Genomic DNA, 18,652 nt, shown 5'->3' with positions numbered 1-18,652 from the left:
GGGACAAACCTCTAACACGTGCAGCTCACATTTGTCCCATTGGCCAGAGCCACCTGCATATGGGGTAGGTGAGAGGATGACCTCCTACCCTTTGCCAATATTTTAATTTTTGGCTTTTGGTCACACCCTGAGCTGCTGAGCCAATGCTGCACAGTGGGTTTGGCTGTGGGGACAGTCGAATGCCAACCTCGAGCTGGTTGCAGCCTTGCAGCACCAATGCGGGCTGCAGCAAGAGGAGCGAGCTGCACGCTGCTGGGCATGAGCATGGCCCTGGGCCGGGACAGGGCGGGGGAGCGAGCAGCCCCTGAGCCCAGAGGGCCCTGCAGCAGTGAGCTCGGCACCACCATGCAGCTGGCCCCAGGCTCTGCTGGCAGCATTCCCTCAAAATACCCACAGAACACAGAGGGATCGTCAGCCACAGGTTGCAGCATTGAGAAGCTGTGCAGCCATGCAGCATCCCCCATCACCCCACCGAAAAACGCAGAGGATGAGAGCAGTGCAGTTTTTTAGTCCCTTAACCATCTTGTCTCTGAGCTAGATAACTAGGACTGCAAATCCCTGGTGATAATCACAGACACCATGCCTGCAAGCTCTCCCCCGGACCATTCATTTTGCTTGATGATGCTTTAAAGAGACATCTAATGAGGATAATCTGATTCAAATCCCCTCTGCTTTTGGGTAGGCAGACCAATTTAGTCCCCCTCACACTCCTTCTTCCCCCATGGCTCTCTTTATTTCCCCTTCTCATATGAATCACTCTGGGATTTCCTTTGCTCTTTGCACTGTTATTTTGATTTTTTGATATGACCACCGCAATCAATATTCACTCTGTTTAGAGCCTCATTAGCATGAAATCAGACTCACTTTTTACTCACATCCTCTTGGTGATACGCTGCTGGATGGCGCTTCAGCTCTCGCTTTGGGTGCAGGAACATCACAACCCGGTTACGAACTTCTCTCCTTACCTGATTAAATCAGAACCGCTTACGGGAGATACACACACCTGTCCCATAATCAAGTTGAGCTTTGGGAAAGGAGAAGGTCTCAGTCACACTTGGCTTTCAATGCAGAGCAGATGGTGAATGTATCGCCTATATAATTTATAGGACACCATCACTACGTGTTAGCCCCATGCAGTGGCTGAGCAAAGCCACACCAAAGCTCAGCGTGCTGGCAGCAGCCTGGTGCAGGTGAGAGCCCGCAAGCACCATGGGTGTGTGGGCAGGGGGAAGTCTCCCACCTGCTCTCCTCCATGGCACAGGGAGGGGACATAATGCCAAAGCCCTTGTGTCGGAGGGGGTTACCAGGACTGGGACAAACACCACCCAGCCCACCAACTTGTGTACAAAGTAGGTCAGCATTATGCAACATCTGCACACAAGCAGCTCCTCGGCGTTTCCCTGGGAGCAGCTCGCACGCAGCAGCAGGATGGATGCTGGGGTGCTGTGAGGCCAGGCACCAGGCTTTGCTGTGCATTGTTAATTTCAGTGTCTAAATGGGGGCTATGAGAAAGAACAGGACAGGCTATTTAACAGGGTCTGTGGGGATAGGACAAGGGGAAATGGTTTCAAGCTAAAAGAGTGGAGATTTACACTGGATATAAGGAAAAAGGTTTTGCAATCAGGGTGGTGAGGCACTGGAACAGGTAGTCCAGAGAGGTGGTGGATCCCCGTCCCTGGAGACACCCAAGGTCAGGCTGGAGGGGCTCTGAGCATCCTGATCGAGCTGTAAGCGTCCCTGTTCATTGCAGGGAAGTTGGACTAGATGGTCTTCAGAGGTCCCTTCCAACTCAAACGATTCTGTGATTCTAGAATTCTCTGCTTGCGCGGCTGCGCGTGCAATTTGCTGGGGCTTCTGAAGCCTGGTTGGGAGGAGGGACAGGCACAGCTGCAGCAGCTCTGTGTCCACAGTGCCCGAGACTCCCTCCCCTGCCCTTCACCCCAGTACTGCTCAGGGCTTCCCCAGCTCCAACACCTTTGCTCTGTGGCTCAGTACAGAGCCCCCAAGTCACGGGGGGGATGAGGTTTAATCAAGCAGTGCAGGCTCATAGCTGTGCAGAGAGCCACAGGTAGTTACAGACAGCACCCAGCTGAACACGACTCAGGCTCCACATCTGTCAGCTCTGCTGAGATAACAAGGGAGTGGAGCAGGGGAAAAAAGCCATGTGTGTTCATGCTGGGGTGATGCCAACACTGCTGTCAAATGGAGGCAAGCGGCCAGCACGGAGACGCGGGAGAGTTCTGAGCTGACCATTGCCAATAACAACAGCATCTCATGGGTCCCTCAGTCTCTGTAAGAGCTTGGGGGTCACGCCCTAAGCCCCAGGGCATGGAAGCCAACATGACTGAGCAAGTCTCTTTAGCATGTTCAAATATCTGGGCTTTTTTAGGTATTGCCCGTGCTCACTGCAACGTCCCTGCCCGGCTCCTGCACACAGAACATGCGCCCTTGAGAGCAGTACTTCAGCTGCCGGGGACACAGCTCACCGCAGCACAGGATGCGGGGGACCGAGGACACAGCAGCCCACGCACGGGGGCCAGCTTTCCCAGGGGGAGGTGGCTTCTCTCTTTGTTTTCATCCTCACCCCACCTCAGCGCTCCTTCCTGTGACGTGCAGAGCCCCCAGGGCTCTCGCACCCAGCCCGCAGCTGCACCTGGCCCAGCGGGGACGCATATGTAAAGTACGGGCTCTTTCACACACCACTGACTTCCTCTTGCCAAGGACACAGTGAGGAGGACGGCCATGGCTTCCACAGCCGCCTGCAAAGTCAGACATGCCATACGGCCCCTCGTGACGTGGTGAGCCTGAGGGGGACCTCAGCATTGCAGCACGTGGCAGCCCCTCCCAGAGCCCGTGGGCCAGGAGCTGCTTGTCTGAGGGGGCTCTGAGCGAGGCATGTCACCCCCCGAGCCTCCAGCATGCCACCGCTCCTGTGCTCCCGCTTGTCACATCCAAGCCAGCCCGAGGGGATCCATCCTGCCTCGCATCTCCGCGCCGTATTAATATTTAACGGTGAGGGAGAGAGAGCCAGAGACTTTGATTTCTCCCACCAGCCAGCTCAAGGACAACTCTGCGGCACAGGGAATTTCAGTGCTTCAGAAGGTGGGTTCGGCCCAGTTCACAACAGAACTCAACCATGTTGCCATGCCCCAGGAGAAGGGAGAACTCAGCACTCCACGAGAAGGGCAGGAGCCTGGTTTTAGCCCCCTCGCCGCAGGTGCAGGCAGTGAACAGCACAGACACCCTCCTTTACCTTCCCCCAGAACCATGGCAAACATCAAACTCTGCTCATCAGGACAACACCGCCCCAGATTTGCAGCCCCAAGGACACCAAAACACGGTGCCAATGTCAACTCACTCCCACCGCAGTGGAGGCAGCTCCTGTTTCATGTGCAGTGCCAGCAAGGCGCAGTGAATTTTAACACACGTGCCTAGAGTCATGCAAGAGATCAGCTACAGAGACCAAGCGAGCCCAGCAGTTCTGGCTCCAGCTCTGGGCTGCGCCAGCTCTTGCTCTCTCTTGCATATAAATCCTTTTTCCCCACCAGTGAAGGACAGCTGGTCAGGGAGCGGAAAGTGGCAGTTGTTCAGCAGCCGGCAGCGATGCGGCACACCAGCGCAGGGTGGGAAGCAGAGAGCGCTCAGTGAGTAGGGGGAGATGCCAGATGACCTGGGCCAGCTGAAGGAGGCAGAGCAGCTGGGATCTGGCCTGAGCAGAGCCCTACAGAGCTTCTATGGAGTCAAGAAAGGTCAGAAACCCCACAGAAGGAAACACCTCCCCTGCTTTCATGCTCTTTGAAGGCAGCACAGCAGAGTCCTTCCTTGTCCCCCTGTCCCAGCCAAGCCCCTGCCAACTGCAGGTCTTGTCAAGTAGGGACATTCGGATTTAACCAAAGATCCCCAAAGCTAATACTAGAGCTGGCCTTGAATCTAAATCTCTACCATCAGATTCAAGGTTTGGAGGGCAGGCAAAGCGCCTGTGCTGGGCTTATCTCTGATTGCTATTGCAGGACAGAGATCATTTACTCCAGGCCCCATAACAGTACACAGCCTCTCTCCCCTGGTAGCACAGACTGAGCATACCATGTGTCTTATTATGCCTAAAAATTGGTCTGATTTAACTAATGCTGTTGCAAAGCCAGCAAAAAAAAAAGCTTCTCTTGGAAAACCTGGGCCAACAGAGAGCTATAATCCAAGCAGCTAATGCTAACTGTGCCCATTTGTGCTGAAATCTCTTACAGAGCACCTCCATGAGTAGCTCAGCCAACCGGGTGAGGACACAAAATCTTCCTCCCGTGGGTCACACTGCACCAACAGGCAAGTCCTCATTACAGCCTCACACAGCGCTGCATGACCAAAGCTTACTTTGGTGCAACTGGTGTAAGCTCTTCTATACTAATCAAACTGCTTTTACACTAATATTGCCGGTACACAGCTGACAAACAAAAACATGTCCGCAAAGTAGCCGAAGTAGCAAAGCTCACAGGTACTTTTGCTAGAGAGAGGGGGATTTCTCATTGTAGACCTCCAAAGAAATAGGGAACCGAGGCACAGAAAGATAAAAAAAAAAAAAATTCTGTTAGTTTAGGTTTCAGCTAGCCTGACAAGCTCTTTTGTGATGTTTAAAGACAGCAGAACCTGAGTGAGTAGCCTTAACTCAACTCCAGGCCCTCCAAATCTCTGATCGGAATCCAAGTGCTACTTTCACAAGGCCGTTATCAGATATTAGCACTGGCTACTCCATCTAGATGAAGGGTATCCTCAGCTGCCTCGTCTGCTTGGCATTGTTATGTCCTGTCTGAACCAATAGCTGACAGTTCCTAGAGGTATTTACACAGTTGTAGCTGTAGCTTTAGATGTGTCCCAACGACTTGCAGTTGTAAAACATGATGGACCTGAGACACAGTGTCATATTCTTAGATACGCTCCACTTCCCCTGCCAGTTCTATTAAAGACTTTTTCCTAAGAGTAAGAAAAATATTTGCCCCTGGGTGAAGTGAGATGTTGCTCTTAAGGAACTAGATTTTATTTTGTACCAGCTAGGACTCAGCCACCTGTGGGCAGCACCAACAGCATCTTTCTCCTTTGGCAGTGGTAGGAGGAAAGAAACACCATACCTGAAACATAGTGATGAAAACAATCCACTATATTTGAAGGCGCTGGACAGCAACACATGGGCGTTGTGAACCAAAGAAATTTTCATTTTCACCAGTTAAAAATGTGGATTTTACCCAAGCCCAGCAGTTTTCAGGGGGAACCAGAGAGCAGCCGAGGAGATGGAAGCCTTCTGACCTTACAGCAGTTGCAGAGGACATGCAAGAATCACTCTTTTCTCATTTGGTACCACAGGCCTTCCTCCCCTCCCCTAGACTGCACCTGCACACCGAGAGCAAATCGAAACTAGTCTATTCTGAACCACGGTCTCATTTATTTGGAGGAACCCAAAGTCAGAGCGAAGCTCAGCCAGCATAACCAACAGAGAAACTGGTGTTTCAGTCTCTGGTGGTAAAGTCCTTGCAGGCACTGGCAGGATTGCAAAGCAAGCTGAAAGTAGGGCAAGCCCATTAAGCTCCCCATCCTTCTTACATGGCCATGAGACTTCGCACATCTTTCTCCTCTGGGTTTTAGCCACAGTCCAGCCCTTTTGGACACCATAACACAGCTGAGCGGTTTAGCTCCTTTGTTCCAGCTGACAAACAACCTATCTCTCCCCTGCCAGCAACAAAACAACTGGAGCTGGGATTTGTGTGTCCTCTGAGCAAGGATACAGGCTTTGTGCCTTGCTGAGCTGTCTTTGCAAGGACTGCCAACACTCACAGTTGATTAAGCCTGCAGTGCTGCTTTCTCCCGCTCACAGACAGATGTCAGAAACAAGCTAAGAAAAACAGCACATGCAGCTACAGCTCCGCACCTAGGAACATTAAAGCAGGCTATTAGGGATTAAGATAAACCAGAGAAGAGCTTAACAGATTCTGTCAGGACTTCATTTCTACCTGGCATGCAATTCTGGGTAAGAAACAGCCCAGTGTTTCAAGAAGCACTCTATTCTGAAAGGTGGCTCAATTCAGCCTACGGAAGGATCATATTTGGAAAGGTTCTGCCACCACCACGTGGCTGAGGCAGTGACTGCAGCCCATCAAGTCCCTGAACTCACAGGGTGTTTGAAACGCCAGCAAGGACCAGTTTAACTGCCAGGGCTAATTGGGGAAAGCATTCATAGGTTTTAGAGCGCATCCCACAGACCTAAACAAAGAAAGCATATAAATAAATACTACATATTTTATTAATATAAAAATCCAAAACACACTATTGACTAGCAGTAAGAATAAGGTATGAGTTACTGCTGATAGGAAGCTATTAGTCAAAAAATTGTACACATCATATGCCCAACTTGCAAGAGATACTGTGTGTTTCCAGTATGCTGCTATAGTCCAGTTGGCTTTCATCTCTGGTTGGCCCCAGAGCACAGAGCCTCAGCCCTACAGATGCTGGAGGGATGAGTGCGGTCCTGCAGCTCTTTGAAGCTGAACTGCCCAATTTGCAGAGGCTTGCTGGAGGCCAGCAACTTCCATTACTCTTAGATTTGATTCTTTGGGAGCATGAGAGGAGAAGAAAAAAAAATAAAATAAAACAATTCTGGCTGATTTCCACTAGCAGCTGCAAGTTTCTCCTACTATGGCCTGCCTGTAAGGGCTGAAACCCAGGTACTGCCACACTCTATTACAGCCCTCCTCATTTCTCAACTCACAGAAAGTTTGACATCTTCAGAAAATCTCTCCTTGGTTTGCAGGAGCTGACTTGCAGCAGTACAGTCCACAGCTGTTCAAATCACATTATCTTGGGCTTAAGAGATAGATAGCGCCTTTTTCTCTAAAGATGTAAAAGAAAGCTAAAGTGCTAGATTATCTTCTTTGGTCCCTTCCTCCCTAGTTATGTACCAGGCACAGGAACGCTGAGGCCTTCAGCGGGCAGATGCTCACACAGCTGGATCATTAACTGCCAATTGCAGTATATCTTGAAGCTGCAGGACTGCCTTTCTTCCTTGTTACTCTCTTAGTGGGGAAACAAACTCTGCAGTGAGGTTCTGCAGTAGTCCAAGGTGCTATATTTCTGTTGAGAGGAAGCAGAAGCCTGCTGCCACACCTGCTGCCTACAGAAATTAAGACTCTCAACCATGATAAGCAGCATCTGGGATAGTGGCCTGTTTTACCGAGAGAATATCAGGAGAACATGCAGCTCCTGGCCACTAGCAAAGTGGCCGAAATCCAAAAATCCATCACACAACAGCATTCAAATGTAATAACAGATAGGGATCCCTAATTCAAACTATCCTCTCTTCACCTACACCTTATTCACTCAATAGGAATCAAGATTTTTTGATAGACTAGCAACTACAAACAGCTCTGGATGAGTGGTTGCAACAAATCAGGCAAGAAAGCTTCCCAGTGCGATTCCAACTGCAGCAGCTCAGACGCCTGGAAGTAAAGAAAAATGATGAATCTGGATAAATTTTCTCATCAAGAGGCTAATCACCAGCAGAGTTCCTCATCAGCAAGCTGAAGTACAAGGCAGAAACTCCTGGTACGCGACCAGCACAGATCTGTAACATCCGGAGAAGTCGCTGAGCGGTGGCAACTCGTATCCCTTCCAGCTGGAAGCAGAACAGAGAAGTTACTTAATCAATAGGAAAAAAAAAGAAAAGCAGTGATTAACTGTGATAAAAGAAAGAACTGGAACCAGCTCTAAGTATGATTCAGAGCTGCTAGTTACAGAAAACACCCATGAGATCCATTTACTCCCCGAATGCTAGAGGAGGGGCAGAGTTATGCCAGCTGAAAATCCTAAGAAAGTTTTAAGTGCCCAAACTCACTGATTCTGATTTGCTGAGAGAGGGAGGGGCAAACAGAAGGATTGCTAAAGGCACAAATATTATCTGCTGATAAGGAAGCAATCCCTGACAGTGGAATAATTATTAAATGGAAAAGTAAAGTGTGCCACTGTTGAACGCCAACTCCTGTCAGCTTTTCAGACCAAGCAGATAACTGGAAAGAGTGGCAACTCATACTACAAAACAGCACGTGAAGTGTATGGGAACTGCTGAGTCATGGCCTGAACCACTGATTGAGCACCTGGAGGAAAGACCCAGTCAGCCCTCGGAGCACAGGTGAAGGCAATTCACTGTGTGACCAGAAGGGGTGGAGCCTCCACCCCTCTTAGGCCTCATTTAAGGGCTGAGTGCCACTAAGGAAGGATCTCTTTCTAGAGATCCCTCCTTGGTGGAAGATTTTCTCTGCCAACTGAGAATCTTCTGATACAGGTGAGTGATCTACTTCCCTTCCTTTGTAGCATCTTGCTATCGTGCCAGTCCTTCCACCTCTTTTGTAACACCTTTACCATCTTGTTGGTCCTTCTGATTGCTACACGAAGCAACAAAGCCTGGCTACCAGGAGCACTGTGTGGGCAAGAAGGGCACACAGCAAACAGCTTTGGGGATCCCAGGAAGAGAAAATACTTTGAGGAACAAATGTACCAAGGCTTTGCACATCAGAGAAGCTTTTCATAATTCAGGCTTGGTTTTCTGAGGCTTTGATGTAGCACCAGAAGGTGCAGGGAATCTGTAAGACTCACTTCAAGGACAGTCAGACTCTTATCTATTGCAGAAAGTCTGGTCTCTGACACTGCTTACATACAACAATGGCATATGTATGTATATTTATTGCTAACATAATAATGATACTGAAGATCAGAGTGCAGTGGAACTTCCAAATCCCTTCAGAAACCAAACAGGAACTTTACCTCCAGCTCACAGAATATCACAGGACTGCAGTAGTCTTCTCCCAGTTTCCAGATAGCATTCGTCTCTACGCTGCAGTTATTCACCCTGCCAACTACAGAAGTTTTCTGCATTACAAGCCCCATTATCAACATTCAGTGAAGTACTGAGAAGTTCTGCATCTGCAAAATGATCCACAGCTAGTTTTGACAGCATCACAGAAGGTAAAGCAACAGTGAGCAGTACAGAATGGCACAAGATGCGCAATGGAATTAGCACAGAAGTCTTCCATAATACTGACAGCAGGAATAGTATCGCCACATTACTGAGTACTGCAGTGTTAACATTTGGGATAAGGGATCAGACAGTACTTTATCAGCAGGACAGAATCTTCCACTCGTTAATCAGAAGCCCTGACAGGGTATTTGTGTCTCCAAGGGCCTCAATCCATCAGGAGAGCTGCAACACAAGACTACACTAAGGCTCTTTCTCACCCCTAAATAAGGCCTTCTGAACCTCAAATTCCAGGGACACAGCATTTCTGTTACAACACCCAGCAGGATGGGTTGGCCCTCCCAGTTCCTCAGAGCTGAAGTAGAGAAGTGGTGCAGGAAATTACCCTCTTCACTCAGGAGAGACAGTGAAAGAGAATTATATGAGACACAATGGGGCCAGATAGCACACAGCAGGGATCACAGTCTTGTACTAAAACTATACTTAATAGTTTAGTAGCTCATCCACTTAAATTCATTTTATTACCACAGTATCATATGCTCCTCATTGCTAATTGAGACTATCGTTAAGACTAATCTGCCAGAGCAGATACAAGAGCAGTCTGGAATGGCACAAAAAATAATAAATTAATAATACAGTTCATATTCAAGAATGAGGGGAAGGAGGTCTGAATGGCAAAAGCAAAAAGGGCACATGAGCACGAGAGAAGAGAACCATGTTTTACCCAAGGAAAAAATAAGCAGATGAGCTCAAATACATTTAAACAAAGCTTTGATAAATCCACTGACCACTTTTGTTTTGTTTCAAATTAAGCCACTGCTTTGCTTTAAGGAAAGTAATAGCAAGCTGTTCTGCTCAGAGAGGAGGGAGGGGGCAGATGCCATACGTACCCCCGGTGACAAGGAAGCACACTTTCCCCAGGAAGAATCTGACATCCACATAAGCTAGTGAAGCTTGAATATTCTTCAAGCTGTCAGAAAAGCACAGACAATCCAGTTGGACAGGAAGGTGAAACCAGCACAGCATGAGGACAAAGGGAATAACTTTCAGAAGCACAGTTGGAAAACCCATGATGTTAACATCTGCTGATTTGTGAGCCGGCAGAATTACGCTAAGAGCATGGCATCAGGGACCTCTGGAATACCCACATCTGTTTAATAATCCATAAAATATCCTTTCTACTCTAGACTCAACAGTTAGGCTTAGTTTGAATGGCGTCCTAAAAGGTTTGAGAACGCTAAGCGTCCAAACTCATTAACATCCAATGAGAATTCAGCACTCCTTAGGCTCTTTCAAAAAAGCTAACCCACACATTTCTGCAGCACCATCTGTGCTGCAAGCGTGCAGCTGGGCCTGTCATTTTGGTAAATGAGAGCCCAGGATCATCAGTCAAAAGTTAAGTCAGTAAAAAGATGCTGACTTTTGTGCCCTAGTGAATCTTTGCTTATGGCCCAGGGACACGAATACAACTTCCACAAAGATGAGACAAAAGACATCAGCCCCTGCAGACCTTCCCTTTCTGACTGGAGACTTGCGTAGTGCCGATGTCACGTGGCCAGCAGTGCCAGTGAAGAGGGAACACAGGCATGGCAGCTGGCTAATTATTAGGTAGAGATGTTCTACCACAGCAAATCTTGGGTTTAAAATCCAGTGATTCTGACACAAAAGTGTAGATTTAGACATGAATTCAGGAAAGAGTTTGTATTTATGCCCTTCTTTTACCTGTATTTGCTCTTGATGTCAATAACAAATGCAATCAGATCTATCCTGGGCCGAAGGTGATCCCTCTCTGAAGGTAAGGGGAGGGATGATGCAAGGTGGCTGAAAGAAAATAAATTTGCCGGTTTAACAAATAGCTTGGCAAGGCAGCACCCACTTAACCACAACCACTCAGCCATTGCAGCTCACCACGTAACACATAACCAGGAAGCCAGCTAACTGTGAAGTAATTAGGCACCAAGGAGATATGGAGATTCTTTTGGATTCTCATCTCTCTCTTAAGCCTATTCTGAGCTGCTGACAGCCACATACTTGCTAATCCCAGATGTTTATAATGGGAGGCTTAACAGAGCATAACAAGAAAAAAAAATTCTCCTTATAGATGTGTACAGCAGTCATAGCATTTAACTCTTATAGACCTTCCCAACAAAGTGAGCTCTGATGCTCCCGTGGGTATATTTTGTTACACTTGCTACTTTCTCAGACTTCAAATCAAACATGTATCACTCATACAGCTTTATAGAGGAAGTGTAACTTGGGGAGGGCTCAGTGCTCCTGTGATAGGGTTACTCTTCCCTTTCACTGTCTCAGAAGTTACAAGGATAGTTTAGGTGTCCTCTTACACAGCAGTGCCGCTGCTGATACAGCTGTGGGAGGAATTACAGGGCTTGTATCTCTTCCAAAGGCACCTGTAGTGCATAGAGAACCACAGAAAGGATTAGGTTGGAAGGGACCAGGGAAGAATACTAACAGCACCACGTTTTTTGGAAGATCATAAAAAAAAAAAAAGATCGGAAGAACAAAACTCCTGGAATTTCCATCTTTCTCAATGCACTTCATTTCTAGAAGCCAAAAGAGAAACATTGCTTTTGGTCTCCTTGGGAAATGCCACTTGTAGCAATCAGTCTTAGAGACTGTGCAGTTTGTCCCAGTTTTCTGCTATCCGCGTGCAGTTTGTAGTTTTGGCTGCCAGTCCCTGAACGAAGGTGTTTTGTTTCCTATAAACAAGGAAGAAAACACTAAACAGAAGCATTCTAAAACAGCACAAGAGATGAGTAAAGCATGACTAAAAGGCGCGCTGTAATACAAACAAGATTACACACTGACTGTGACATTTGGGGAAAAGGAAATGTCAGGAGCCTCCAGACGCATGCTATGAAGCATTGGTGTGAGGGGCTCGCAAAGCCCTGTAATGCGTGCAGGAAACGTGATGGGTAAGTGCCTATTGCTTCCACCCCCATTTCCAGCGACTCCCAAACTTCTTTCCCAGAGAGCTGGCCACGCATTAGTGGGGCAGAACCACAAGGAGCAGACCAGCAGCACCCCCTCTCCACGCAGGGGCACCCACCCCCGCCCGCTCGCTCACTCACATGTTGATGTTGAAGTCCTTCTTCTCTCGCAGCATGTCCTCGGCCAGCTGCTGCAGCGAGCCGCCCTCCGCGCCCACCAGCTGCGGGGCGACAGGCAGCGGTCACACGGGGAGGTTCAGGTTAATCTCATTTGCATACAGCAGCCCGGCGCCCTATCCCGGCAACGGGGAGGACTCTCTCATTTGCATACAGCAGCCCGGCGGCCTATCCCAGCCGAATGGGCGGGGCTGACAGCTGCATACAGTGGCCCAGGGAAGGGGGGGAAGGGGCGAGGCCACCGCAGCCGTTGAGGCCGAGGAGATGGGCGCGGTGGGGCTGGGCGCTGGGCCAGCGGGACCGGGCCGAACGGATCCGGACCGGGTCGGGAAAGGGCTGGGGCTAGAGGACCGGGGCCTCCCGGGGCACCGCAGACCTACCAGTATGGTGGCGGTGTTGAGCTCCGGCAGCTTATCGAAGGGCCGTAGCACCGCCATCCCCGCCGCCGGCCGCGCAGCGATTTGAAAACGCCCGCCTCGCATGACGTCACGCCAGGGGCGGGGCCGCGCCGCGCGGGCGCGCGCTCGGCGGGGCGCGCTCCGGTGGCGGTAGCGGCTGTCGCGGTGCTGGGCGTGCTCCCGTTGCAGGCGTGCGGAGGGGGTGAAGGCCGGGCTGCGCGGTCACCGGCTTTGGGAAAAGCTGGCGCCTTGTCCCTGGAGCTGTCCTCGCCCTGAGCTCCATCCTGCTTTTTCTTGGCCGTCCCTTTGCCTCGCTCGGTGTTGCGAGCAGAGTCCGTGCAAAATCACGGCAGCCACAGAGCTGTCGTCGCATGGAGGAGCTCAAGCGTGAGGATGGGGCGTGCAGAGCCCTCGGGGCCGGTTCCCCTTGCTGCCCTGCTCCTCGCCCCGTGCCCCGCTCTGTGGGGCTCCCCACATACGCAGACTGACACAGATACACGGATGCGTTTTCTCCTCCGATGAGCGCTGCAGGGGGCGTGATGGAGGCTGACATCATTCCTGCTTTGATCCTGACAAAGGCAGACGGCTCAGCTCGTCGCCAGCGCCGTGGCAGGTGAAGCAGAAGTGATGGCAGATATTTCTGGCTGCCGCAGAGGTCGGCGGCGGGGGGAAGGGAGGCTGCAGTCAGGACAGAGCTCCCCACGCACCCCGGTTTCAGCCAAAACAGCGTTCATAGCGCACCGATGGTTTGCTTGTTGCTGGGTGATGGGAGAACGCCCAGTGCCAGGCCGGGCTGCTCGGCGGGGAAGAGCCGCTGCCTTTGTGGCATTGTAAAGCCATGGGGAGCTGGCCAGGGGAAGGCCTCTGCCCTCCGTCAGTCGGTGGGCAGCTGTATTGCTGCCGGCCAGCGGTCTGCAAGTGGTTGCGTTGTGCCTATATACAAATATATATGTAGTTATCATTGCATATTTGTTTCCACGCTCCTCTCCTGTGTTAATACGTAGTTTTTATCTCAACCCACGAGGTCTATTCTGCTTCCGGTTCTCTCCCTTGTCCCTCGTGGGGGACAGTGTACGGCTGCGTGGTGCTGAGCTGCTGCTGGGTTACGGCACAACCCTGCGGGCACCCAGGCAGCTCCCGGCAGCCCCGTGCTGCCAGCAGAGCTCTGTGGGGTGCGGGTGCGCACATCGGGGTGCCCTTGCTCTCTCCCAGCAGGCACAAATGATGTAATTCGCTGCAAGTGCATGTTATTAGGGAAACTAATGACATTTCCGCATATGTTGCTGGCAACTTCAGTTTCCTTTGGCAAAGGCTCCCCCCAGCTGTCTTTAGACCCAGTGTAAGTCAGCTTTTTCCATTGTGCTCGTTAATTGAAATTGTGCGTTTCTGTGTCTTTTTGAACAAATCAGCAAAGATTCCCAATGGGTTTCTTGACCCAAAGGCCCCGTGGCAGCCAGAGTTGGGGGGTCTGTGCCTCTTGCTGGGGTTTTGTCCTCCACTGAGGAACCTGGAGGAGGTTCCATTGGCACACTAACAACAGGGAACGTTTGCCTGAGCTTTCCTGACCATTTCCTCTTTCTCCATTCAGGGTTTTTGCCAGGAAAGTGTCACATCAAATCTCTCCCGGATAAAGCTGTGGCTGCACAAGGACACCGAGGAAGCTGGGGCTGGGAACGGTCTGCCCGTGGAGGTGGTGGAGTCACCATCACTGGAGTTGCTCTGGAGATGTGTGGATGTGGCACTGAGCGACGTGGTTGGTAGGCATGGTGGGGGTGGGCTGATGATTGGACTAGATGATCTTAGAGGTCTTTTCCAACCTTAAAGATTCTGTGGTTCTGTAACCTGGGCAGCTCCCCCAGAGTGCATGGTTCCAGGCAGCACAGCCACTCCGTTACTGCTGGGCTGCCTGAGCAGGCCCACACACAGGGATTCTTGCCTGGAGCTGCTCTCGTGGGCTCGGAGCAGGACAGTCTGTGCATAGGTATGCCTAGGAGACGCTGAGTGGCGTGTAGCAGCTGTACTCATAGCGGGAGCTGAGCTGCAGCTGCAGCGTTTCCATGTGGCTGAGCTGCACGTGGCACATCAGTGCCTGCTTGCTGAGAAACCTCTGATGTGACAGCACCTGGGAGACCGTCACACGCAGCGAGCTGCTGCCACAGCACCTGAGGCACGGCCACCACTGGCTGCACAGGGCTGTGGTGGGCAGAGGGATGGGAAGCAAGCCATGCACAGCCCTGCCTGAATGAGATAGCGGTGCGGGACGGTGACTGGCAGTGTGTCACCTGTCACTGGCGCCAAGGGGAACACATGGGCCATAGGTTTCTTGAGGAGAGGGCTCAACCCTTTGCACCTGAATTGTGATCTTCTGCAAAGTCAAACCTTGCCCCACTTGGGATATAGGGATCTGGATGCGCACAGGCTCTGCTTTGGGGCTTGGATGGTGCTGTGGTGTTTGTTAGCCCTGCAAACCCCACTGCAGAGGGCAGCAGGGCTGAAAAAAAGAATAATGAAGAGAAACCAAGCAGCTGGGTCGTTCCCATCTCCATCCAACCTATTGCCAGGCTGGGAATGGATTCATGCAGTCTCAGAACCACTTCTGCCAGCATCCCGGTACTGGCTGCGGCGGGGCTGCTCCCAGCCCGGTGCTGGATGCAATTGGTCCCTCCTCCGGGACTGGGGGGGGGGCTCTGGGGGAGCCCCGGGCGCCCCGCGGGAGGAGGCTGCCGCTGTCCCCGCCTCCCGCCGCCGCTCGCTGCCGCCCCGCGTTCCGCTTCGCACCGGTACCGGCAGCGGCAGCGCGGAGAGCGGCCCCGTTCATCCCGGGGGGAGCAGCCCCATCCCGCCGCCAGAGGCTGAGGAAGGAGGTAAGGGGGGGGGGGTTAGCGATGCATGGGAACGGGGTGCCCGCCTCTGGGTTGCGGGGGTCGTGCGGTGGGATGAGCCCGCTGCTGCCCATTTGTGCCCCATCGCCTGCGTGCAGGCAGGCGCATTGCTTCTGCACGGGCATCGCTTCTGCACCGTTGCGTGTCCCATCTCTTGCAGTCCCCTTTCCCTGCCACTGCCCCCGCCGCTTGCAGCGAGCCCCCCAGTGCTATGGCAGCTGAAGCACTGTGTCTTTGAGAGGCTGCTGGTGCTCCACAGGGATGCTAAGATGCACCGGTCCTGCGAGGGTTAATGCATATTTAAAATCTGCAGAGCTGCTCCGGAAAGGTGACATCTTCTCAAATGGAAGTCCCTCTTCTCAGCATTTGAAAGCAGGTGAGTGTGGAAGGAAATCAGGATAAATGCTCAAGGACTCAAAGATGGCACTGGCAGCAAAATGGGGGGCAAAGCAAAATGCTCTGAAAGCAAAAGAGCATGACAATGAGGAACCAAAACCTGCTAAGCTCTCCTCTGCTATGTGAGCAGAACAGATACATATCCAGAACCTATGCCAGTAGGTGGGAGGGAATCATTTTTTTTCCCTCTGATGCTGGCAATTTTTTGCTTATGTTAGCAAGAAGCACAGCTCATTTCAGATCTAATCCTGTGCCACAAAAAAATGTTCATCAGAGGGCAGAAATAGAAGTCATGTTCATACACTTCCCACTGATAGCCTGGGAGCAGGGATGGGAACTTGTGCTGCCAGGGCCATTCAGCACATGAATGCTTCTGGGTGCGTTTCAATCAATTGATTGCTGTGGTATGAAAAAAAAAAAAAGCCCACAAACAGAAGGTCCCAAGGGAGCCAAGATGGGGCCCAGGCACACGATGGAATCATAGAATCATGGAACCATAGAAAGGTTTGGGTTGGAAGGGACCTCAAAGCCCATCCTGTTCCAAGTCCCTTCATTCACAGCTTCTCTGGGCAACCTGTTCCAGCATCTCATGGAGCATGAAGTGGGAGAGTTAGGGTTAGGATTAGGAGGTGTGGTGGGACCCATTGCTCGTGGTGGAGCTGCTTTCTGGGTGCTCCACGAGCTGTCTCCCCTTTTCTCCAGCAGCCATGCCACACTTCTTGGACTGGTTTGTGCCTGTGTACCTGATGATCTCCATCCTCATCCTGGTGGGCTTTGGAGCGTGCATTTACTACTTTGAGCCTGGCCTCCAGGAAGCCCACAAGTGGCGAACGCAGAGGCCGATCATGGAACGAGACCTTCGGAAGACGCTGATGATTCGGGACAACCTGGCCTTTGGGGTGCCCGAGGTCTGATGTGCCTACCAGGTGGACGGAAGGCCAGAGATGGTGGGACAGCACTCATGCTCTGCTGGCTTGGGTCTCCTGCTTGCTACTCACACTCTGGCCCTACGCTCCTCAAGTTTGTACAGCACGGCAGGCTCAGGGCTTTTCATGAGCTCGCAGCCCATCCTCCAGCCAAGAGTTTCTGCTTCTCCCCAGGGATGATGTCTCCTCTTGGAGCCATTCACACAAAGGGTCCCATGTTTGTCACCTGAGCTGGAGCTGCCTGGCTTCTTGGCACAACCCCAGGAAGTCTCTGCAGGGGTAACAGGTTTGGTGAAGCTCTGCCAAACAAAGGCTCAGCAAGATCCTGAGACAACCATACTGAAGATGCTCTGCTTTTCTGTTGAGGTTTTGCGATGGAGAACTTCAGAGCCTGGTGCTCACAGTCTGATGTTTTCAGGAGCTCTACCTTTGCACTGAACATCTTTACTGAAGAGGTTCATCCAAGTCCTGCATCATACTGTGCTGCTCTGCAGCTCTCCAGACCTGTCACGTAGACCTCTCCCGATTGCCCACCCTTCTGCTCCCTGCCTCTGCATGAGACAGGACACATCTCTGTGAGCTGCCTTCTTCAGTGTGGATAGGCTCCAGCTCTGCACCACTGCCTCTTGGCCGTCACTTCAGCACAAGCTGTGAGCCATCCCTCCACCTGCATGTCTCTGAGAAGGGATAATGCACTGCCCCTCTGTCTGGTTCCTTGAACCAACACAGGTCCCAGGCACTGGGCTGGTGTGAGTGAGCAATGTGCCCTTGATAATTCTCTGGGAGTAAGAGGCAATTTTTAGCTCTGAGGGTTTTGGCTCAGGAGGGAATGGGTCAGGACATCCTGTAAATATCTGAGGTCTTTCTGGCATGTTTCACCTTCCCAGACTGCAGTAGTACCACTGTTACCTTCCCCACCAACACCGGGCACCCTGGCAGGAGCTCTGTCTCTGTTCTGAGCCAGAGAAGCTGAGAGCCATTCCATTCAGACAAACACTGTGGGTCTTGACGTGAGTCCCCTGGCTGGGGAGCCTCTCTCAGCAGGGAAATGGAGCCAGCAGGTTTATTCATGTGCCAAAACTTGTGCTCACTGTGCTGAGCGAAGGCTCAAAACACAGATGCAGCCTCACACAGGTGCATTCCATGTTTGTTGTGCCTTGGTTGCTTGGGGCTGGGAAAAAGACTGCACTGCGTGGCACTAAGTGCCATCCTCAGCTTTATTGATCACATTCCTGCCCCAGCCCGCCGCCCAGCTCTCCCCACAGCTCACTAAGTACTACTGTCAGTAGAGTCCACAGCAGAATAAAGGTGTGTGCAAACCATGTGCCCACTGTATTGTTTCCCTGCTGTTCCCCCTGGGAGCTGCCTCCAGCCAGGAGCACTTGATTTTGTTCCTTGAGAGCCCAGCAGCTCTCCACTGGCAGCGTTTCTGTGCTGGGCATGAGGGAGGGGTGTCTGGGAACAATAAAGCCAAAGGCAAATGCTGGCTGAAAGCTGAGACTGTCTCTCAGTGAGAGTTGTGCAGAGAATTTGAGGCAGAGGGGAAGTCTCAGATACTGAATTAAGCTGCATAAAGCACTGGAGAAGATACTTAGTGCTGGAAAACACTGGGCAGCATCAAGTTGCTCTTCTCACACTTTTCATTCTCCTTTTCTGCACCATGTATAGAAATCATAGAATCATTAAGGTTGGAAAAGACCTCTAAGATCACTGAGTCCAACTGTCAGTCTGTCCCCACCATCAGTGTCCCTCAGTGCCACATCCACACGGTTCTGGAACACCTCCAGGGACGGTGACTGTATCACCCACCTCCCTGGGCAGCCTGGGCCAGAGCAGCACCGCTCTTTCTGAGAAGTTCTTCCTCATATCCAACCCAAACCTCCCCTGGAACAGCTTGAGGCTGTCACCTCTCATCCTA

General features: G+C 51.4%; 2 protein-coding genes across 4 annotated transcripts; one reads left to right on the top strand and one right to left on the bottom strand.

Annotated features, from left to right (window-relative positions):
* On the bottom strand, nt 6,262–12,623 carry CENPM (centromere protein M). The gene is made up of 6 exons (XM_021383697.1): nt 12,513–12,623; nt 12,097–12,176; nt 10,730–10,828; nt 9,898–9,977; nt 8,797–8,888; nt 6,262–7,651 (listed from the first exon to the last, which is right to left on the bottom strand). Exons 1-6 carry the CDS (start codon nt 12,612–12,614, stop codon nt 7,526–7,528), a joined length of 579 nt encoding a protein of 192 aa, XP_021239372.1. The 5' UTR covers nt 12,615–12,623; the 3' UTR covers nt 6,262–7,525.
* LOC110391560 lies at nt 12,705–18,257 on the top strand. 3 transcript variants are annotated; one of them, XR_002434149.1, is made up of 4 exons: nt 12,705–13,143; nt 14,119–14,287; nt 15,726–15,788; nt 16,511–18,257. XR_002434149.1 is itself a non-coding variant. In XM_021383576.1 (3 exons), exons 1-3 carry the CDS (start codon nt 14,968–14,970, stop codon nt 16,720–16,722), a joined length of 699 nt encoding a protein of 232 aa, XP_021239251.1. In that variant the 5' UTR covers nt 14,306–14,967; the 3' UTR covers nt 16,723–18,257. The 3 variants fall into 3 exon arrangements, 2 of the variants coding, with proteins under 2 accessions (XP_021239251.1, XP_021239193.1); XM_021383576.1 differs by lacking the exons at nt 12,705–13,143; nt 14,119–14,287 and adding an exon at nt 14,306–15,394 and having other exon boundaries at nt 16,514–18,257; XM_021383518.1 differs by lacking the exons at nt 12,705–13,143; nt 14,119–14,287 and adding an exon at nt 14,306–15,394.

The sequence above is a fragment of the Numida meleagris genome, chromosome 1 (genome assembly GCF_002078875.1).
Source record: "Numida meleagris isolate 19003 breed g44 Domestic line chromosome 1, NumMel1.0, whole genome shotgun sequence".
Classification (NCBI taxonomy): domain Eukaryota; kingdom Metazoa; phylum Chordata; class Aves; order Galliformes; family Numididae; genus Numida; species Numida meleagris.
The sequence above is the reverse complement of the archived record's forward strand: the minus strand, read 5'-3'. Positions and strand labels throughout refer to the sequence as shown.